The 24,901-nt window shown below is 35.4% G+C and overlaps 1 protein-coding gene across 1 annotated transcript in view; it reads right to left on the bottom strand.

Moving 5' to 3' along the window:
• GALNTL6 (polypeptide N-acetylgalactosaminyltransferase like 6) overlaps positions 1-24,901 on the bottom strand; it is a 423,505-nt gene that overhangs the window by 253,731 nt on the left and 144,873 nt on the right. Inside the window, exon 2 of the mRNA XM_054292088.1 lies at positions 11,741-11,849. Coding sequence (XP_054148063.1) covers positions 11,741-11,849 — 109 coding nt within the window. The remainder of the gene's footprint in view (positions 1-11,740; positions 11,850-24,901) is intronic.

A 24,901-nucleotide genomic window follows, 5' to 3' on the forward strand; every position in this document is an offset into this window, starting at 1 on the left:
ATGGAACATGACCTGAAAAAAATCTACTAATAATGGTAAGGTGTTTGTTTCTATACTTAAATGAATTAATTCATTTTAGTATGGAATGTGTCAAGAATGGCCTTCTAATAGTCTCTAATACCAGAAGTCTTACTAATTAATGTGTATGGTCAAGTTGATGCACCGAAAAAGCTCAAACTAAAATGTTCATAACAGGATTAGATACAGGAACCAAACGGATCCACAAAATTAATGCAAAATTACAGTTGCACAGATAGTGTTTCAGAAAACCCCAAAATACAAAATGACAGGGTCACAGCAGCTGTAATTAACATAAGAGTTAACCCTGCGCCTCTATTTTTCTTCATTATAAGACATATTATTACCATGTGATGTTTACCATATACTATCACAGGAAAAAAATAGGATGTTCCATGGAACAAATTTCTTAATATGGAATTTTTTTTTTCATTAATTCAAATAAACTAGCCCCAGAAACTGGCTTTGTGGCTGCCACATGAAGATGGAATAACCTGTAAAAAATGAGTGTGAGCAACAATGCAGTCACTCTTGTACATGAAGCATGAGGATGAATGTCCTCCAGAGAACACATGAGATGTCACAACTCCCAGTAAATTTGCATTTAACCTGTAGGGCCTCTACAAAAAAATCTTGAAACAAAACAAACCATGAACAGCCGCAAAAAAACCAGCAACAACAAATACATAAACATACATACATACATATATATAAAATAACCATTCTTACATATGGAGATAGTAAATATTCACATTTAAAGTTGGAGGCAGACCCAAGAAGCAGAACTAAGCCATCTGATTCCCCACATGGTGACTCAGTGACAAGGACAAACTTATTCCTTCTGCAAGTCTGAGAAGAATGTCAATAAGCAAGCAGCGTTTGCAAGTTTCTCAGGTAGTACAGAAATGGTTTATTGCTTTTTCAGGTCTGTTCAGATTTATGCATTATAAGCTGAGTAAGCAAATAATTACTAGGGATAATATAAAAAACAGGCACCCCTACAAATTCAGAGATATAAGAATTATCATCAAGGCAAGCGATACAAACCCAGATGAACAACTGAGACAAGTAATGCCAAGTTCTTGGGGCTGGCCTGCCTAAGTCCTTCTGCTTTACTTAGAACAAAATGCATTTTGTCCTGTCACACCCAAAGTAGCACTTTGAATCTCAATGTCCTCCTTTTTTTCATGTTTTCCTTCCGCAAATCAGACACATTACTCTTGTGAAAGCTTTCAATACTACATGTACTGCTCCATATATTCACTATCACTGCACTTCCCAGCCACTGCCCTTCCTCGTTCTTATAAAAGATACTAATGCTGCAATCGTTAGTATTGACTTTTATCACTCATTTTTAAATGCATGGTTTTTAAAACGGTTTAAAATGCATTTTTTATTTTGAAGAGCCTTTCAACTGACTGACATTCCTGTGGTACGCAGAGCTAAAGTTAATGCTTGACCTCTTCTGAGCTCAGCACAGCTCTCCACAGCCCTTTTCCTCCCTTCCTATTGATTCACATCTTTCTGAATAATACAAGTCTAATAAATTCCAACTATTTTTCAAATGCCTGACACAAATTTGAGCAAATTTCCTGTACTAAAGTCAACTGAAATTTTCAGTCAATATATGCTGTAGAATCATGCAGAGGCAGAAGTGGAGACTTCATGAACCACCTTCAGCCAGGATCTGAACAAATTTTAAATTAATCAGTTTAAAATATTTTCTATTAAAAAGGACAACTTAACACTTACAAAACACAACTAAACATTTATCCCAAGGCCACATTTATGCACAATTCAGTTGGAACCTAATATATCCATTGGGAACTTTTCTGATAAAGTTAACTCATTGAAACCTGATGTCTGGATTCAGCCAAAAGTATTTTCTGATTCTTTTAAAAAAATTGTTGATACCTGGGTTAAGAGAAGGAAACCAAAAAAAATTTTGGAAGCCAAAATTTTTTAATCACAGTATTTTTTTTCCAAATCTTATATAAATTATAGGACTTGACAAAAATTAATAAAGGGTAGACATTCAAATTAAAAGTTTTGGTTTTGACCCAAAACAATACTTTCTAATTTTATCACAGATAGAAAAAAGGGTCAAGTACTAGCCCAAAGGCTCACATGTACACAGCTCAAAATTTCAGGTGTATATAAAGTCCCTAAAAATTTCTTTCTTACTGGGAAATTAAAAAAAAAAGTTAAATGCCATTATGCAGATTTATGATGTATTTATGCAGCACACAACACTCTGAATTCTACTTACGACTGTATGATCAAGAGCCCCTCAATAAATCCATTTTTTGAGGAGAAAAATCTTTAGCAACCATGTTAAGAGAGCAAGAATTCACAGCCCTCCATAACCATAGGTAACAGAGGAATAGAATGTAAATCAGAGACCTCCTTTAATTGTAGGTTTTGTTTCAGATACATTACCAGAAATTACACCATTACATTTTTCAGGTATATTTAAAACTAGAAAAGCAGAAAGAAAAAAAATCACCACACCTCACATTTTCCACAGAGGAAAAAACCCACTTTGTTTGTCTATTCTCTTGCTATTCATTCATCTCTGCATGTCATGTGATTTAACTTAGAGAAACTGTTTCTGCATATATTTAAAATTTATTTTTTCCTGTACTTGCTTAAATAATAAAACAACACCTTTACAATAGTGAGAGAAATTACGACAAAGGATTTTAACTGGATTAGGAACTGATGTTCTACTGTGTTGATTTTATCCTGGCTGGATGCCAGGTGCTCACCAAAGCCACTCCATCATTCCCCTCCTCAGCTGGACAGGGGAGACAAAATATAATAAAAGGCTTGTGGGTTGAGATAAGGGCAGGGAGAGATCAATCACTAACTGCTCTAATGGGTAAAACAGACTCAAATTGGAGAAAAATTATCTTATTGCCAAGAAATGCTCAGGGTCTCAAAACTTCTATGTATGACTTCAGAAGTGTCCAAAAAAGAAAAAAAAAGGTGAAAACATTACTTTTATCACCATTTCTTACAGTTTTTAAAAAGTTGTTGATTGTATAAATGGGGCGGGGGGGGGGGGGGGGGAAAGTAATTTCAATACCAGGTTGAAGTGGCAGTATGTTAGTAACTTGCTTAACTTACTCATTAACAGCAGCTAATTAAAATGCCAGCCCTCCAGAACTTTAACTACTCAAAGCTTTCACTCTTTTTGTGAGGCACAGGAAGTTTAGATTTCTTCACAGTACAACCATTTTAGTGAAAGCTGGGAACAAAGTACACTGAAAAAAAAAATCAAATAATCTAACATTATTAGTTTAGAGGCTTCTTTTTTTTTTTTGTGTGACAATATTAGAAATAGATCGTTCTCTCAATGAAGAAATCCTTGAAGTATTCAAGATTTGGGAGGACAACAGAATCAGTATCCTTTTAGGAAGTCTGCAACTTGCCTTCTGGAGACTGACTACTCCTTCCCCATTTTACACACCAGTACTCACTGTATTTCACATCAGTCTCATCATCTGTAAACTGGCATGGAAAGAAAACGCAAGAAGCAAGCAAAACTAACCTCATATACATTCACAGTGGTTTCCAAAACAATCACAAGGTATCCAATTACTTAGCATGTAAAATAGAAGTAATGGTCAGGGTAACCTGAAATTACTTCAGCTGTCTTTTAAAAATATAAAAATGTAAACCATTTAATGAGAAACTTCAAGAGAAAGACTGTTTCCATGTTTTAAGAATACCTATATTGAAACTTAAATATGCATCTTGATTTTTTTTTAAAGCTGAGCATTTTTCTACTGAAACTCCCAGCAAGTTTTACTATTTAAATTTCAACATCACCTGCAGAACTTTTAATCAATATTGGCAAAAATAACTAAAGAAGTTTATTTCTACCTTGCAGTCAGTAGAACTGTCACACAGGTTTGCAGATGTCACTCCTAGAAATGTGGTTTCTTTTTCTACTTTCTTTATATTAAGAGGAGGACAGATTTCCCTAGACAACACCTCACTGCAAGCATGCAGGGCAGACAACTTTATGTTACACAATCCCATCCAAAAGGTAGCTCTGTTCCTTGAGAAGCTGTGATTATAGGGCATAATTTGATGAGCTAGTGTCTATAAAGCAAATTATAGCAAAACAATCATATATCTCTGCCTTTTCACATATATTCACTGGATGTCAGACAAATGGTTTCACCAGTCCAATAATTTTCCTCTGTCAGCTTATTTAATGAAAAAAGGAAGGAAAAGAAAGAAAGTCACCTTACACATATTTCAGTCATAAACTGCATTGAGATAACTATACTAGACTTTTGTACTTGCAAACTTCATTTGTATCCAAGAAAGAAGCTATGACAGGAAAGCAGGCACTATTTATTGGGTTGGTTTGTTTTTGTTTTTTGTTTTTTTTTTTCAGGAATCCCAAGCATCTTGTTGACTTCTTGAAGACCAAAAGGCTAAAAACAAGACTCCAAAAATGTTTTTGTGAATGTCCTCTGCTTCTCTGTATTTGAGTTTTCACAGCAAACTAAGCACATTTCTTTGTTCCACTGACTCAAGCAATAATTGCCCTGAATTGACAAATTTGATTATTTTTACACCCATCACAAGAACTAATAAGATCAATTTAAGATGGTCTGTAGAGCTTTCCTCATCTTTCTACACAGACAGGTCTACCTTGAAGGTCTCTAAGCTGTTTGGTTGTTCCAAGCTCTCTCTGCAAATGAGCCCGACATTAATGAACACTGCGCAGATAAAATCCCTTTTCCAGAATTACTACAAAACATTTCTCTCTTTAAAAAAACAATCGAACATAAAACCAAATCAGCCAAGTATCTTCATAGAACTCCTACTAAATATTACTTAGATAGCCCTGAAAATGTTTAAGCACAAAGAGAAAGATGCCTAACAGCCAAAAAATGAACCATCATTCTAGAGTGCAAGTGCCAAATTAAAAGGTCCATTTTAGTGAGAGGCCCTCTCATACCCTCCCTCCCATAAAAAACCCAAACACAAAATTTTATCAAGTCATGTTTGCTTTTTTTTTAAGACAGCAAGTCTGTTAAATCTCCAAGTATTACCCATTAAATACATTAACCAGTATCACCTCCTGAGCGCTAATACTGATTTAAGTCCCTGAAGACAGGTCTTCACTGCTATACAGAGCAGGAAATACTGTACTTGGACTATCACAACCAGATGGCATCTGATGCTTCTTTTCTTTTACTTGTATTTTTGTTTTGGCTTGTTTCTTTCTTTTTTTTTTTTTTTTAAATTGTGTGAGCACTCAGATCAACATTCAAATACAACGGGAGAAAGTACTAGAGAGTAAACTTTGGTTTGTTAAGGATTTGAAACCACATATCCCCACACAGATAAAAATACAGCGAAAGATGATAACCTAGCAACTTTAATAATTTTTCTAGGAGAGCACTTCTTGAATTCTGGATACTAGTTTCATTCAAGAATATGTATCACTGATACAGTGAGAGGCAACAGATAGTTCTTGCCAAGTTTCTGGAAATACAATTTTCTTCCTGCCTATGAAGGTAAAAATCAACATGCCAAGCCCCAGCACAGAAAAACATGCAGAAGATAATTTTCAGTGTTCTAAATAACAAGAGCCATATTATCAACTCTTCTTGCCTCTCTTTGGTCACCCTGGTAGGTCTTAAAAATTAGCTTTCCAATTACATTCAAATGGTTTAACTGAGTTTCCAAAGTATGTGTGTGGCAGGGGGCAGGGACAGGCAAGAACAGGGAACGAACCACATTTACTTCAACCACAAAAAGGGCCTCATATCTGGCCAAGGCAACAGAGGCTTTGTGCTTTAAAACAGAAGCTTGGCTCTGACTTACAGCCTCCTATAAACTGTTTTTGTTCAGAGATTTAAGTGGCAAGAGTCAGTTCTATCATGTACACAGTTTTCTGACAGAGGCAAATTCTATACAACTGCAGCCTTGTACTTCCCAGCTTCTTCTGCAGTGTAACTGTTGTTAAGTTGCAACTTGAGATCCAGCGAAAATGTGTACCCAAGCTACTGCTTAAATAATTCTGTGATGTGCCATTTCACTAACTGGGGAAGTCAGTCTATAGTTACCCACAGAAAATCTTAAGGCCTTGTAAAAAAAACCAAAACACCAAACTATTTCCTAGCTATCAGAGTTTGAACCTTTAAGGAAGGCCCTACTGAGAAAAATACATCTCTCTTTCCAAATCAGTATTTTAGAGTATAATAGTTTTTATCATGCTTGGCACCCAGCTAAAGGCTGATCTTACTGTTTTCAATACAACATCCAGACTATTTAGAGTGGTAGAATCAGACCACAGTCTGCAGCACTTTATTTATGGAGCAAATGTATTTTAATATGTGAAACACTTTATGTAACTGCAGAAGATTGCATTCATCTTTCATACTATACATCCTTTATGTGCTGTCTCCTTGACAAGCCATGATTAACATTACTGTTCAGAATTTTTTAATCATGTTAGACTTGCATTAAGATAAACTGACAAACATTTTTCTCTTTTACAAACAATACATTGTAAACTGCATGAAGCATATTCATGATTAATGCTATGAACAATTAAGTTATGGCTGTTTATTGAGACCTTGGCTACCACTACAGTTCCAATTATACTGCAAATTCTCAAATTCTTTCTAAAGGAATTGCAAGTTCAAAGACCTAAATTAAATTTAGTAAACTTGTTTAATATATAATGCTGAAAAAATTCCAGCACATAATTCCATGTGAAATATGGCATAAGTAAATCAGTATTTTAGTATACATTTATTTTCTTGCACAAATTTTATTACGTGTATCTATATAAGTATCACAGAGCTAATTTTTTCATACCAAATAGGAAATTGCAATTAATGTTGCTTTCTGTATCATTCTGCCTCATATCTTCTAGAAACACTCTGGCACTAGGCTTGAAAAGTTCTTTAGAATTTAAGAATGGGCACTATTCAAAATTTTTATACGGATTAACCAAATATTTGAGCAGAAGTGATGGAAAAGGATCACCAGTGCACAACTTAAGTGACGCTGAAGCCATAATTCAGCTTTTCCCTATCTGTTATTGCTGTACAAAGGTGCTCGTGTCTTTTGCCTCCTGACATTTTATGCCAAGAATACAGAGCTCCAATCTATTTCCACTGTCATCCCAAACATGTACAGGTCACTTATTTTTCAACATCTCTGCTTAGCTTGTTTATGAAACTAATCTGTAAGAATATTTGTTGGACTATAGAACATACTGTCTGTTTGTTTATAGAACTAATCTCTATGAAAGGCCTGCACTGAGGCACAGAAAGGTCAAGATCTTTAAAATCCTCTTCTCCCAGTCAAGGTAACGTTTTGAAGAAGCAGAAAGGTAAAGACAATACTGAATACAGGAAAGAATTACAACCTTCATTCCTTCCCTCCCCACAAAGCTTCCAGATGCTATTTAAATGTACAAACAGGAGGAACAAAGACTGCAAATGGCTCAGTAACTGCTGGAATAGACACGAGCTTTCTAAATAGACGAGAGTACTTTCTAAAAGGTCTTTTCCTTTGAGATCTTATTAGGAGACAAGACCAAAATGGCTCAACAGTCAAACATAAAAATATTGACAGCCACTTACTCTATTCCTTAGCTCATTTCTTTTGAAGACAAAGGTTTTTATTTATATTAACATAGCTTCTTATGTATTACATTCCCTCAGAAATTAGTTTATTACACTAAATTTTCAGTCCACCTCATAGAATGTAATCATTTGAGTATACACATGCAATCAGACAAAAATACCCCCAAAGCATTATGAAGGAAAAAAATCAAAGACTGTATTTAAAGAATAAAAATTGAAAACAAAACTCACTTGCAGTATATAGTCTATCTTATCAGCTATTGATATCACTGATAGGATTGATTACATGCTTTAGGAAATAAAACCTTTTTTACCCCCCTTTTTTCTATTCAATCTGTTACCCTTTTGTAGTCCTTTACATTGGAAAAATTACCACTAGCAGCTAGAAATAAATTGTCATGATCAGAAACAGCATATTTGAACATAAACATTCAATGTGCTCTTCTTTAAAAGCCTAGGAATCACACATGAATCCTTCCTTTTGCCTGAGAAGAGCTGCAATTCATCATTACTGCCACTACTTGTAATTGATGATAAAGCTGAGAACTTCTTGAGCGAAACAGATGAAATAACTTTCAGAAATGGAGGAACAATGACATTGACTGATTCTTGAGGACTTTCATTCTCACTACCCAGGACATAAAGGTAGAAGTGAAACTATCATCATGTCTTCTCATGGATGCTTCTGAATCGTACCATAGGCTTTCATGGCTCTCTCCTGTGACTCTCATCCCTCATGGGAGCACTGAGGGATCTCAGACTCCTAGAGTTCTGCACAGAAACCATGGAAAACCAGACCTATCAGACAGAGCAGCTTCCATGACCCTGAAATGACATCTTGGTGGCAATGTCCCTAGAGTCCTCCCTATACAACTGAAGTAGGGAAGTCCCTGATAAAACAAAGAAATGGCAACTACAGTAACTGGTTCATGGCAAAGCCAGGGAGCTCAGCACGCAGGATCTCTGCCCTCTGTAGAGACACAGCAGATTCCCAGTACCCTGAGCCAGCAGGCATTGCTGTAGCTGGGCTAACACACACGCCAGGAGCTACCTGGGTCATTGCTACTCAGCCTGCGCTTGTGCACCGCTCTGTAACCCAAAGCAAGATCATTCTTCTGATATACAGAAGACATTGTTTATTACTTACCAAAACAAAAACTGACAGATGTAGGATTTGCATTTGTTTACAGTTCTCATATTTTTAATGCAAATTAAGCATATTATTCATCAAGGCATGTCATCAGTCGTATTCCCACAGGAAAAGAAATTAATAGAAACAGGTCTTAGGTCTTATTTTAAATTCTGATTTCTTGTCAAAAAGCTGGCATGACTTATAAACTCCAATAAAGTCAGTTTCTCTGATTAGCTTATTTTGTTCCCTCCCACTCCATTGTAATATCTGACTGACTTAATGGCTCACTTTAGAAAATGGAAGCAATTAAACTTTCTTTTCCTTCCTTCCAAAGTATCTATCACAAATGTTTTAAGAATTACTTACTTTTTTTTTTTAAGGTTAACTTTTGCTTTTCTTTTGCTATATTTCAGTCACTGGTTTTGAGCTAATGACAGAGTAATATTCAGAGAAGAAGGGAAGTGATTGGGTTGATGGAATAACTTAATTTTCATTTCACTACATCTATTCTGTACTGATAAGATTATAAGAAGTATATTTGAGTCATTATATAGGAAAGGAAAGTCATTATATAGGAAACGAATTTCTAACATTGCATAAATAAAGGGTTTGGATAACTGGCAACTAAATAGGTAACTTCCCTGTCCCACCAACAGTGTAACAATTAGTCCTTCTGCAACACAACAGCATTTCCCTGTCATCTTGAATTTTTCTATCAAGATTACCCAACTAATATTGTTAGAACTGGTTTGTAAGTCTTTACAAAGACTTCCAAAAATGCTTTTAAATTAAGTTCTTTCTCTGTGTACAGCCTTCCTCTCCATCTTTCCCCTCAAGTACCTTCTCAATTAGTACCACCATGCTAACAAAATGTTAAGTAACAAACACTTAAAATAAATAGAAATAATACCTTTTTTTTCTGCATGTCTTGCAAAAGGGTTTACTCTTGACGTCAAGAGGGAAGACCAAATTCAGAAACATGGGTTCTAATTGTGGAATGAGGAGGGATCAAAATATTTGTCCATGAAACAGTAGCAGTCATGAAGAAACTAGTACATCTCCATAATTAGAAATTATGAAATTCACATTCTCAGTGCTTAGGAAATCGTAAGCTTTACAGATAAACAGCCAGACTAAATTAAAAAAATACTTCACTCCTTTCTTCTTTTCTGTACAACAAGCATTGACTGCCTTTCCTGAAATGTCCTGAGAAGCCCTTTCACACCATATTTTCGGATAGATTTTTAACTAATAGTCAACTATTTACTTAAACTATTCACTAAAACTATTTCTTTAACTAATTGTTTTACCTAATAATTTCAGCTAATGTCATTAGGAAGAAAAATTACATAGTATGTCCCAAAAGAGTGCACCAAGATGCTCTAGCTTTGCATTTCTATTACCACATTGTGATTTTCAAAGAAAAGAGCATTAAAAGGTATTTCAATCTATTGAATAATTATGACAAATATAAATTATTTAAAAGATAGCTCTCAAATATCAAACTCAACAAATGGTAAAATAAAAAAATGTAAATAAGTCAGAATATCTTAATATTCACATGCTACTATAGTCATCATGTTAGGTTTAGGACTAGGAATTACAAAGCTACATAACATGTTTTTTCAGTTCCTCAGCCAACTCCATGCAATGGCTTGCATTACACTGGCAACACCTTAAGCTGACCACCAGACAATCATAAGTATTACTGTTATGGTCCAAAACATATGGGGTCCACATTACACATTTAGAAATTAAAGTACATTGCCAAAGCATCCATGCACATCCGTTCCAACCAGCAATGATATTCCCTACATATATGCAAGTTTCCACATACATGCTGCTTTTACTTTGTACATTCTCTCTTACATAATTGTCATTTTACATGTAGCAATTTGGAACACAGCAATTACTGATCTGACAACTACCAAATTGCCAAGAATAATTTGCTTCTCCTCCCTACCTTTTTTACCTCCTAAACACATGTGGGAGGAAAGGATAATTTCTTTAGTTAGTGATCAAGATTCCAAAGAGAAAGGGAAAAATAGCTTAAAAAATTAACATACACTTGCAATATTTTACTAGCTCAGGCTCCTGTAAAATTAAGTACTTACCAAGTCTTATGAATCTGTCAATGAGATTCAGTTATAGAGATATTTTGGGGGAGGTTTTGGCTGTCTCAAGACAGTGGGATCAAGACAGCATAATTTCTTTTACAATAGTAGATTGGCCTTTGTAAAATAATGACTTTCAAACACTGATTAAGGCGTAATTCAACTGCTGTTTCTCTTCCTTCCTTCTAATTTAATTCATCTTATGTTGAATAGTTGTATATTATGTTGTAAAAGAAGAGTTCAAATCTGAACATGCTCTGATGACAGAAAGAGGAGCACAAACCATACTCTGCACGCATGGGATGCAGCACGTGAAGGTACATTACTCACTGTAACAAAGTGTCCTTCAGTCTATTTGCAAACACAATTTTCTCCCATTTTCAAATAATTGTAGACTGTCAGAATGATATGAAGTTGCTTAACAAGACTAAAGGATCAAATGGTAGAAGTGTCAAAGGTTCTTGGTAGCTACAGGTATTCAACTCGGGTTTTGTTCATCGACTTAAGGATGATTTGACTTTATTTGTAACATGTCCTTTTGCAAACCAACACTCTGGTCAAAGTCTGACAACTGACTTCAACAGGGAAAATAATTTGTTGATAACATTTTTGCTGACTGTACAATCATTATATAGTTACTAGCATGGAACACATTGTCACTTGGCTACTTTCAGAGATAAGCTATTTGTGCTTGGTCTGACCTCTTAATTCAGAACATGATGACCTTGTGACAGTGCTGCAATCAAAAAAAAGCTGTTAGGAGTGCCTCCTAAAGGACTCAAAGAACAAACAGTGAGAGAAAGAATGAGTAAACAAGCCACTTCAATTTGTTCTGAACTCATGTATACCTGAGCGCATGGCATCTTTTTGAATGCTTTCATAATCATGCCAGTCCTTCCTTTTCAAGCCATCAGTCCAGGTAAAGAGCTGTCCATCTCCCAGCCCCAAAGGAAGTGTCTGTGAAAAGAGTAAATAAAAAAACAAATAAATACATACATACGTAAGTGGTTCACGTTATTACAGAGGAACCCTCATAATATGGCAGTAGCCATACTCAGCTTATTCAATGCAAATACTGAAACTTCACTGTGATAAATGAAGTTATTTTTCTAAATACTGTGAGAACACACAGCAAATTTAGTTCTTGTCAAAAAACTATTTGAAGTATATCAAATGTCTGGAGCTTAACATTTCTCTTTTCAGCAGTGTTCCAATATGACTGCTTGGCGAGAAGCTCATGGAGATTAAACAGACCACTCAAACTGAACAGGTTTCAAAAATGCCTTATCCTCCAACACATGAAGGACTTGGATTTTTTTCTTTAAAGTATCACTTGTACAAGATTGGAGTCGTAGTTACTCTGCACTTTACAATGTTCTCCTTTTGCTAAGTTATTTTTTTTTTTTAATAGCTGCTACTAAGTTATTGTTATTCACACAAGGTCAAAGGACTGCATCAAAGGCCCAGAGCAAAGAAATTCTCAAAGAACCTTCAAATCCTGTATGTCTTCATAATAAGCAGTAAGGGGAAAAATACCCCAAAACACAACCCCACAGAATACCCAGAAAAGAAACTCCCATACAATGGGCAGTTGGCAAGCTGACTTCTCCTTTCCAAACTCCAAATTCTTGGGTAAAGATAAAAACTGCTTTTAGCTTCTAAGTAAGATTATCTTCCTAGAGCTCTCCCTAGAGCTCCTAGAGCTCTCTTGATTCTTTCTGCTAAAAGATAGTATTTTTATGAAAATTAAGAATCAAAAATACAATTACAAGTACATGAAACGTAGATTCATTGCTAATAAGAATAACATGAAAACTCTAGCTCTGCTAATTACAGGTTTAAATCAGTAAGTTGTCCAGACAAAAGGCATGTATGAAATGCATGCTAGAAATGTTCTCAAAGTTATGAGAAAACACACTTGTACAGCAGTTCCAGGGACAAAACATGTGATCAGCCTTCTACTAGGAAACACTGAAAGCCCTACAAAAATCTCATGCCTGTCTAACACTGAAGCTTTGCCCTTCATCTGTGAAGTTTGTAAACCCAATAAACACTGGACTCACCTGTACTCTCTTACTGATTTTACTCCACTGGCTGCACAGAACTGGACAGCACTCACTGACTGCAAGTGAGATTGTCCCAGCGTGCTTAGTTAGAGTTTCTCTTTTCTAGGACAGACAAATATTTGCCAAGCTACATGATGCAGATCTGGTTGCTAAGCCATCCTTAAACTGGATTTCAAAGGCTTTTGGATTCGTAAGTAAGAAGTTAGGAATGCCAGGCATGACTGGTTACCTTCAAGCAAAGGATGCTAGAAGTCCTGGCTGACAAAGATTTATGCTGAAAATATCTGCTTTGGGTCAGCTGAGAATGCTGGATATTCAGGGCAAAGTGCCGTGAGCTCAGTGCTCTCCAACAAACCCCTGAAACACTGAGGAAAATCCATCACACTTGGCTGGTATGGCCTACATTTTAAAGTTTTAGTATTAAAGGTAGCTTATATTACATAATGCCAAACTGCAATCTAGTTTGTTTATTCTTCTATTACCACTTCTGCAGACATATTCCAAGAAACTACTGCTGACATATTTAAATATGATAAAAGTCAGAGGTTCACACATAAAAGAACTGAAAAACTTACTACACCCTGATAAGAACATGTCAGGTTATCAAAACATCTAACCTTTCTTGTTATTAAAATGAAATCATTAATTACAATAATTTTTGAGTTCAAACAAGGCTAATGTTCTAACAGTAATATGAAATTTCTTGGGTTCTAAAGTCAGAAGCATAAGGTAGAACACAGGCTGCAACAGCATTAATCATGATTCTTAAGCACAAATTTCTAAAATAATCTACTCTGAAACAGTAACTGGTTCATTAAAGTCAGACCCAGACAGATTCACTTCAATTAAACTTGTACCCTTCTCAGTATGGGCACAGCTGGTGTGAATCACTTGGAACCAAAAATGAACAACAATTTAAACTATCAAAAGCAGGATAAAGTTTACTTTTGTGACCTTTTATTCCTGTGCTAACTTCTTTCCCTAAAAGTAGTTATTTAAATGGCAAGTTTGCAGGACACTGAAATAAAGCTGAGGATAGAGTTTACAGCTGGTTTCCTGTTATCTATTTGCATTCTGATGCCATTACTCTTTAAAAATATTAATTACACATAACTACTTTACCTGATAGCATTTACAAGTCTAATGTACCAGGAGACTCTTGCAAGCATAATATAGTTAAATAAATCTATCCACTAAAATTCATCTAGCAAAAGGTTAAGTATAAATCCAAATATCATATGATAGACAAAAACTAATGGAAGTCTTGCTGTGGCTCATATTTTGGAACAGTAACATTGGCCTAAGAGGAAACAGGAAACAAACCACTGTATTGGTGCCATTAGAAGTTCTGGTTTAACTACTGAGAGTATTGTTTGGATTGCTGGGATTTCTTTTTAATAAATCCCTTAACTCCTTCACATTGTACCACAGCAAATTTTCAGCTCTAACATCCTTTCAGTGTACGGGGAACTCAATAGAATGCCCGCGTGTGCCACTTGGTAAAACCAGCATTCAGACAGCACCGCCTCAATCTGAGTGCTGTGACCCCTACAGGGACTGGACTTCACAAAATTCACTCTGTACACACTAGTTTCACCTGTGCAGGGAGCATGAAACAGGGCTTAGGAAGGGATGCTGAGCTGCACAGACAAACTCTCTGGGCAGAGCAAGAGTTTTGGCAAGAAGCTTCTGAAAAATTCTGAACTGTCTTTGGTCCCTCAACTAAATATCTCCCTTGTCTGCAACTGAAGGATGTTTTTTCCTTTTTTTTCCAAGTTGCTATATTGTTTAACAAGATACAAAAGAACTTGAGCATTTCACTTCTACCTAAGGGTAAACAAATCACATTTTTAAAGACCTTAAAACACAGTTTCTGGAATTTTTTAAAACTGCTTAAAGGCTCCATTGTAAAACTCTAAGTATGCTTACATGCCTCTTTTACCCAAATGATAATGACTGGAAGAGCTCCTACTTCTAAAGAATTTCTAGCTATGGAAGAAGGAAAAGAAAAAAACAAAAAAAAAGAAAAATAACTCCAGAATTTGTCTTCTCCCTACATACTTTTTCTTCCTCAGTTCTCCATCCATTTTGCTGTCTTGACAATTTAAAGTGTTTTGCATCAAATTAGAAGCAGGTCTGGTTTAGTTATACACAGGCTGACTCTCTGGTTTAATGGCTGGATAATAACCACCAAGTGTTGCTACTTGAAAAAATGCATACAAGAAAACCCATACAACTTTACATCCCATCTGTAAATGACAAGTTCTGAGCTGGTGAATATGACAACAAAAGATGGAGTGTGCCAAAAAATCTGGATTCTGAATTTTTGTTCAACAGATATTTAACCACAAACTGATCAACTCAAGTGAAATAAAATTAACCACAACACATTGGTACAAATGCTAAGGAAGGCAACAAAAGGAGTTCTTCATTTTAGAGGTAATGTATAAACAGATCAAAATTATAAAATGAATAATGAATTCATCAGGTGTTTAAACAAATAACCAAATCAGGTTGGGTTCCAATCCATAAAAGAAAACATTTATCAAGGATTATTATCTCTGTGTAGGCAGATTACTGAACCATACATCATAGGAGACATGGTATTCTGGAAATGCACATTTGCTATTTGCATATCCTGGGTTTTTATGTAATTAAATGGCAGCAACACTTCATGGATAATGTGAGGTGTTAGTTGTGCGTGTGCATGTAAGAGCACTAGTAGTCTTTTGGTATACATAAGGGCCTTAGAAATGGAAAGCATGACTTCAGAACATTATGGTTCCTTCCTACACAAGAAGTCAGGCTTCTTTCCGGTGGAAACCAAGATATAAGAAAAGAGAAGGCTCAGGCACACCTGCCCCACTTCTCCCCAGTACCTCATCCTAACACAAAAGTAAAGTTTACACGTATTCTTTACTGACACATCAATACATATGGGTGAGAAACCAGCTCAGCTAAGTAGCTGAAACACACTCAGGGTTTTCCTCTCCAAAACATTTCTGTACATCACCCACAAATAGTGCAGTCTGTCCCCACAGCCCTTACCCTTGATCTCATGAACCATTTTCATCATTGCAGAACTACTACAACAGCAAATATCCCATTGCATACAAAGTGCTGGATTTTGACTGACTGTCAAAAAAATCTTACAACAATTTATCATCCAACCATTTGTTACATGTAGTATGTGCCTCTGAGTTACACGTTTTTGAGTGTTTCAGTCCAAAAGAGATTACCCACCTACAGGAACATTACATACAGCATCTGCCTTACTATTTCATTTTCACATTAACCTCAAATCTTTTGGGATGCAAGACTGATATGGTACTACATAAACTGAGAAGACTCTTCTCCTCCAGAGAAGACTTAACATCTGGTTCGATTACAGAGAATATGATAAGCAGAAAAAATAGAGCTATTACCAAAAACTCACTCACATACTATTAGATCCCTCAGAGAGGGAAAAAAGCTTCTCTACTTTGACATTTGAAAGCTTGAAATAAGAAACAAGTGCCTTCTTTGAATAATTCATTTATTTTTAATTTCACTCTGTGGAGGCAGACAATTAGAGGGGACTCAGGCAAGGGAAGAGGATATATCAATGGAAATGCACCTTTAAAAAAAAAAGATATTACAGGAATTACAGATTTACTTTGAGCCTGAAGATTTGCTCACTAGCTCTAGGGACATTTTACTAAACACCAACATATAATTGAATACTGCACTAACAAAACATCATATAACAATCAGCATAACCACTTCCAATTGTTTAATGAATTTTAAGAAATAATCTTATTTAGACATAAGCACTTCTTCGCATTCAGGAAAAGGTACACACGGGAAATAAAGACGATGAAGAAATACTTAGACACCTTTGGGGACATTTCAGGAGAAGCATAAAAATAACCACTGTTTGATTCCTCTTTGTTCTTGGAATAAGAGCTTGTGTGCAGTGCTTGTAAACAGTGTTGTGTAAAATACATAATTCACTACTTTTTTTGTACCATTCTAACACGGATCATTCTCAGGACTCTAAGCTCTGATCAACTACTTTGATCAAAAAAGACAATAACATAAAAACCAGAACTCACTGAGCAATTATAATCCTTCCTTCATCAAAATAAAATTAAGGAAAACTTTTTAACAAATAGTGTCACTGGGTGTAAGACCATATGTTCATTATATATCAGTTGCAAAATGACAATATGTTCATTTACCAAATTTCTCTTCTGGTATTATCAAAAGTGTATGAAGACAGACATTCTCATGAAGCTTTGTCCCCAGCAGTTGGAAGAGTCATGAAAAAAATTTATTTTGAAAGATTTCCCCTTTTCCTGATTATGATACATTTTATTACATCGTCAAAATGAAATCTTAACACTATGGCAGCCAAATCTGAAGTCAAGTACTCAAGCAAAATCCATTCCAGTGCAGCGAATGGGTGAGGATGTTAATGATGAAAACAAAAATACTATTTCCCCTAATGATGTGCTGATGTAAGGCACCTGATCAATGGAAAAGGTGCAAACCCCAAATATCACACTATCTCATCTCTAAACCTTTTTATGTTTAAGCTCTGAACACTGCCTGTGTGGGTCTTCTTTCCTGTATCTCTTCCATGTTAGACTGAAAAACAAAAAAGGCCCCTTATCTGAACTGAGATCTGTGTATAAGTACCACACACACACAGGGAACAGGTACAACACAGCCCTTAAGTGCCTGTGAAGCTCCCATCACCATAAAATGAAAGTATTACTGTAGCAATTTGAATTCACCATGAATATTCCCTAAACATAGCAGGAGCAGGCATTATTTTTGCATGGCCTAGCACTATCAGCTGACAGTTTTGAAGCTCCAGGTTACATGTTTCCTGCCTGAGTCCTCCTCTGGGATTCTGTCCCTCTAGGTGGGGAGCGGTGGCTGCAGCACCTGCAGGGGCAGGCTTTGGGGTGGGCAGCAGCTGCCCTGCACAAGGGGGAGCCCAGGTCCCAATGCCATCCACAGACAGCTCCCCTTGGTCCTGCTCTCCTGCTGGGCAGCCACTGCCTGCCAAAACCGATGCCCATCAGAAAGGCACCGATGATGACGCCAAGGTCGGCCAGTAAAACGTAGAGAACTACAATCTGCTACCAAGAAAAGGTGGTAAATGCTCTAAATCTAGAATATTTCAGAAAGAACGAAAAAAATCAAAATACATTGCTGTATAATTACTGCCTTTTATTTTTATTTTTACTCCATTTTTATGTACTTTTAAAACACTTTAAAAAATGTGAATCTGAATTGCTTTTCATATCCTTGGCTTGAAGGCATATAATAGAGACTTCAGGACATGATGAATTTCTTCATATGCTCAGATTTCCTGTGCCACTTATTTGCTATGCCACAGCAAATAAGTGTTCATTGCACTGACATTTACATTAGTAGAAATAATTAGCCCAGCACATCAAAAAAAGGGCAGCACTTGATTTAGTCTGTGAATAACATCTGAATGACTCGAGGTTATTTCATTTTCAAGACACTTATACCACACTTTTTGTGCTTGTAGATTCTAGACTATCGTGGACAACCCAGTAGCATCATGCCATCAATTCCAAATCAAAGCTGTTAATAATGTTATTTAGAAAATGCCAAGCTCTCCAAGCATTTCATTACAGAGACTTTTATAGACAGGTATAAAAAAGCTGTTATTGCTGCACTATGGTTATATATTTCAGGTCACAAAACTGCAGCAAAAAAGATTAAGTTAAAACATGAGCATGGAACTCCAGAGGAGTTTGAACTCCATATCTGTTGAATATGAAGCATCGTGAATTGCCAAAGGTGACCCACAAAGTCTGGGAGCAAACCCTGGCTTTCCAAATGCCACAATTTGAGCTGACTGTAGGACAGGAGGTAGAGTCTAGACTCAAAGGATAATAAAATAAAATAATAATGACAATAAAAAAATATTCCACAGGCCATGCAACTCCCATCTCTTTCTACCTGCTGACCTAAGCTGCTGATAGATTTGCTCAATAACTAAAACATCTAAACCTGTATTTTCTTGTTTTATTTTCACTTGTGTAATTTCCAATTCAAGCAAAAGAAACCAAACTCAAGTAACATGAGCATTTATGATGGACCTAAATGAATACATACTGCCCATGCTGACCACGTACTACTTTCTCCAGGTCTTCTTTTCAACTGAAGACTTTTTGAAGCCCAATAGGGTCAGCTTGCAGAAGGGCCTGCATCCATACTGGACTACTCATTTTAAGGAAGTTTAAACATGATACTTGAAATCATGTTAAGGCTGCATTTTTTTAATAACTACCTTTTCCAGAAATTATTTTTAACATCAAAAGACCTGAAAGGGATTTGAAGAAACTCAGCCAGATTTTTGCTAGGATTTGAAGAAACTCAGCAGGATTTTTGCCAGTATTAGTTGGTTTAGAACCAAAAAAGATTTGTAAGACTATTCTGATGAACAATACAAGCAATGGCTTCAAGTGACTCCTGGAAGAGTTTATTATATGCTACATTTCTGAGGTGTTTAATTATATGGCACATAGATACAGAAAATTTTAACTATGATCTTTTATGCAAACAGCCTTGATCTCCTTAAAAAAAATCAAAACAAAACCGAAAACCAACACACGACCAAATCACAAAAATCAAAATAGAACCCTATGTTCATGGAAAGAACCCCATTGTTAGTAATTTTTTACTTTCTAAAAGGCTGAATAATAAAGATATGACAGTGCTTTTTCTTAATAAACTCTTCATATACATATTTTTCCTGAAGTTTAGAAAAATGTCTTTATATTTTTACTATGCTGTCATGATGTTTTGTGTTGGCTAGAGCACTAACTTAACATAAAAATTGCTTTATCAGGATTCAAATGTCAGGTGTTTTAAGCAGGAATCCATTTTTTTGCTTTATCTGTTCAGTGGTGATTAAAAATCTTATTTTCTTATGATAACTTCTGATATAATTTGCCTTTGCATTTCCTTTATTGCAACAGTAATAGATTCTCAGGAAAATGATTTTAAAAACAGTGAAGAATGTTCACTACAGCTAAGTTACCCTTAATGAGTAAAATTCAACTTGTGTTGCTCCATGAGGTAACAAGAATAATTTCAGATGCATTTTCTCTTTTTTCTTCTCCTCTGCTGCACCTCTTTTAAAAATATGAGTTGCAACATAACTGGAACATTGTTCAAATCTCTGTTGTACAAGTGATAACAGCTTTGCAGCAAACCTGAAACCACTGATCCAGCTGACCCAGTGATACTAGAAAAAAGATATCTACCAATTATTGTTACTGATCAATATTTGCAGTAGAAATGGCTATTTTTTTGGTTTTTTACATTCTGTTATAGGAGAAACATTGTAAGAGAAAGGTCAGATGCAGAAACTAACTTTAGCCAAATTTCCTACCTGGGCTGTTTTAGCACAATTTAAAATTTTTTACAAAAAATAATTTTCTATAGCAATGAGATAGATGATTCTTTATTTTTGACTACAACACAAGGTAGAACTTAATTTGACACCTCCAAGTATATGTAGAAGCTAATAGCATTCCAGAAGTAATTTTTTAATTGTTCAAAAAGGAAAGGACTAGATTTTTGAACAAATATTTTAAAAAGCTTTAAATTATAATCTCTACAGTTGCATGACCATACAGTGAAACAGCTCAGCATACAGGTGAAATACAGTGACTTTTTATTTTATGTAGTTGTCTGCTCATTTTTTTGAATAGTATTTCTAATGTTTCTTGCTGATCTATGCCACAACAAAATTCATGTTCCCTAGGCACCTATTTGCAGAACACTCAACTTCTGGCATTAATAACCAATTTTTTAATTTGCAGTTTTTGTTACATTGGATTTAAGAAAGATGTTTAGTTAACTAAAGTAATGAACCCATGTTAGAAAAGAATTATCATCTTGGACTTTAAGGAAGACCTTAAGCTAATGTGCACAAATGGGAGAAAACACTCTTATCAGCAGGCTTTCTGATGCCGCAGCATATGCATTATTACTCCATCTCTCAGAATTATTTTCTTATGTGGGCACTGGATAGTAATTTCCATTGTCTAAGAGATTTTCAAACAAAGTGCACAGGCTGCTGCAGAAAACAAGCTGATTAAACATGACTGACAGGTTTACATTCTTGTTCAGTCATCTAAACACAAAGCTGATAAGAAGATCTCTTGCAAAGTCTTTGGAAGCATGAAAATTTCTGGGCTTTGCATGAACTCAATGCAGATTTACTGAGACTAAAGGCAGTCTTCCTAGTGCTTCCAGCATAATGAAGTTTGCACCTAAAGGAACTAAAATTTTTGGTAGTTCTACATGTTCACAGATGGTCATGGAAGTCTGAGACTCGTCTGCTTAAAACAGTTCCCAAGCTCTGAGCTAAAGACATTGTTTAAACTTCCCTATGTAAAGTCAGATTGCATGTATATTGCATTTTTTTTCCAGTCTGAACCATTTCTCTTTTTACTACTATTATTAGTTTTTAGGGGTTTTTTTTGGATTTTCACTTTATTTTTTGTTTAGGTCTAATCATGCTTCCTCAATCTTACTTAGCCCTATACCTTTTACATACTCAGTCCCCCAGTCATTACCTTTTTGTAAGAGTTCTTATGTCAAGCTACTCCCACACGTCCTTTTTATAGGTAACTCTAAAATTTAAGTAAATTGAGGGAGATTTTACAAAATAGCACTGTTAATTATACTCCCTTCATGTGAGTAAAAGTTTTTCACTCTTACTTTCTAGCAATGGAACAATAACAAAATTATACAAGAAATAGCTTAACAAATTAAACCAGATTAGATTTGGCTCAGCTTTCAATGAATCTAGTCAATTGCAAGAACAGGTAAATTAATAACACCAAAATAAAATGACTATTACAGAAAATTCAAAGGATGTTTTTTGTGAAGTTCAACAATCAGTGGCAGAATCATAAAAATGCATCTGTAAGTTCCTTTGAGGTATAATTTTACCCCACATCAAATCTGGACTGGGTATGCCTAAATCACATCTGTCCTTGCCGATTTCCAATAGCAGAGATTGCATAGGCACTCAAGGCAATTTCCTTCAATATTTCATTATTCTTGCAATTAGGAAATTTCCCCTTTCATCTAACCTGCGTTACTTTCCACAATTTAAGCCTTTCATTTCTTTGTTCTTTTCACCAGGGACAAGAATAACATATTTCCTTTCTAGCAGCTACATTTTTATGGACATGAAAATTATTTTCTCTCCTAGATTAAATGTTCTTATTTTTTCAACTTCTTGTTGCTGACCCTGAAATATATGAAACTTTGAGAACAGCATTACTTTGTTAGTAATTGGATAAGTCTAAGAACGGCAAGTGTAAAATGCCTATTAAAACCCCCAAACAAACCAACAAGAAACATGATTACTAAATGGATGAAGAACTAAGACAAGTACCAGGAGGCTACATTTCCTAAAAATAAGTAAGATTAAGTTATTTACTGTAACATGCTTTTTCCCTGTCTGAGAATAAAATAGCCTTGCATACCCATGTTGTGCTTCATGAATACTTCATATTTCCTATTCAACCTAATACTATTTTATGAAGCAGCAGTGAATTCTCTTCATTAAAGTAGACAAATGACTGAAATGTTTATAAATAATTAAGATAGTCAAGATTAAACTGTTATAAACCTAAAATGACACTGAAATTCAACAGGACTCATATACTTAAGATTACCAAACTACTAGCAATTTTGATCAAACACATCTTGTACTTCTGGTTGTGCCTGAATAAATGCTGGATTTTCCCCTAGTAGTGAGAGCATATTTAAAGAATTCACGTATGCAAATAAATCCATCCCCATAAACAAGAGTAGAAGGAGAGAAGACTTATGAGAGTTTCAAATTCAAACAATGACCTCTTTTTTTTTTCTTTGAACCAAAAATGTTGATATTGGACAAACTGATGATCTCCTCTGTCTAATGCCATTTAAGACGAACTTTCCATTTTTTGCCAATAGTTTTCAATTAAAAAACCAATCACAGTATATTTCACTAAAAGGAGTACTGTGATTAGTTAAATCTAATTTTATCAACAGCCAGAATGTGAAAAGCATATTAAAGTAAGGTGAACAGCTTTGATTGATACACTGAGTTTTAATTTCTAATTCCTCGTCTCCCACTCTTTTGGTAGGAAATGAAGGTTACACATCACTGAGCAGTGTAAGCTACTGTAACTCAAATGCAGCTTCAAAGATTTGACCTTCATTTTTTCTCCCCCCTGTACTGTATAGACTCCAAATTGATAGGTCTGGAGCTATGAGGAAAGTTTTTAAACATAAAATCCTTTTTTAAAAAACCCACAACAACCAATGAAGATGAGCATTGAATTTAATTACCGTAGTTCTTTTGGAAGAATATCTATATACACTTTTGCTGTGGGCTACTTATTTAGATTTTGAAAAAATCCTCCTTAAAACGCAAAACAGTTCTTTTTCAATGTGAGTTCACTTCCTGAGTTAATTAAGATGTCCAGTTTTTCAAGAACTAGGACCTATCCCACGTCCAAAGCTAGGTATTTAAATTTGTGTTTACATAAATTAATATGGTCATCCTAATTTTTGTCGATGCACACAACTCCTACAGATATTACCTTTAAAGTTTGAGAATGCTAATGTTAGTTACTACATATAAACATCTTGTACGTCAGAGCCTCCTGCTGGGTCCCAGCTGCAGGACCAGCTAACCCCGGCCTTTCATGCCAGCAGGCTCTCGTCTGCCTGCAGGCTGGCTTTCACCAGGCCTGGCTGGGAGCTCAGGAGAGTCTCCCTTCTGCCTTTACAAAGTCTCTATGCATAAACATAAAACACTTTTATTCCCTTCACACCACCTTAGCTGAACTCAGTGTCCTTATGTTCCCCAGCAGAGATGATAGCCAGATAAGCTTCAGTGGCTCTAAGGCAAACTCCAGGGCTCCCTAAAAGACCAATTCTCTCTACAAGCAGGGCCATTAATATCATGTACACACAGAGGAAATATTATATTATGACAGCTACCAGCACGAAGTAGCTGTTCTTTAAAAACTGACTTTTTACTGATGACTGTTACAATTACAGGGATTAATATTATTAGTCCCCCTCTTCTCTTAGCTGGATATTTCAATACTGAAAAAAATCTGAACTTCTAAATTCCTCTGATCCGGAGAAGAGTCTAAAAGGAAACACATTAAATTTTCAGTTTAATATATATTAGAATCCATGGAGACATTAAATTTCACTTTTCATCTATGAATATTAAACATTAATGAGTTTTCAGGTACAGAGATATTAAAGTGAAACTTCAGAGAGCTATGACTTAGCTAGGATACAGAGAAAGAAAGTTCACAAGGGAAGCTAATAAAGGTCAAAACCACAGAATTACCATAAACCAGAACATAAAATAGAAGAAAACCAGTAATTCAAGCAAATCTGATTTTAAAGGGGCTCTTAAGAACTGCATACACATTTTCACAAGCAGAATTTTCACGTAAAACACAAAGAAATGGGAAGTAATTAAATACATAGTTCTATTCACGTATAATATTCAAATGGAGAGTCAACAAATATTTCTTGAGTGACTTGAGAACTTAACTTGTGGAGGAAGATGACTAACCTTAAACTGAAGGATTCATAAGTACAAACAAAATCATAGTAATAGCTGCATCCAGATCTCCCCTGTTCCTCCCATGACTCCTGTTCTGGAGACATCAATGTCTATAGATATAAATATGATGATGCAAAAACCCAAACACACAGGGATTACACAGAAAGGTTAAGTAATATGTCCTGATTGCATGACAGTAGACAAAATACAAGGAAAGAAGTATCTAAGAATAAGCAGGAACGCAAAAGGTCATAGGTCAACCAAGTGACTTCTTATTTTTTGCATATTTATAATTTACCTTTCTTCCTCTA

Source organism: Melozone crissalis, unplaced genomic scaffold, assembly GCF_028551555.1.
Source record: "Melozone crissalis strain CALT ecotype California unplaced genomic scaffold, PUWL_Pcris_2 ptg000006l_1, whole genome shotgun sequence".
Classification (NCBI taxonomy): domain Eukaryota; kingdom Metazoa; phylum Chordata; class Aves; order Passeriformes; family Passerellidae; genus Melozone; species Melozone crissalis.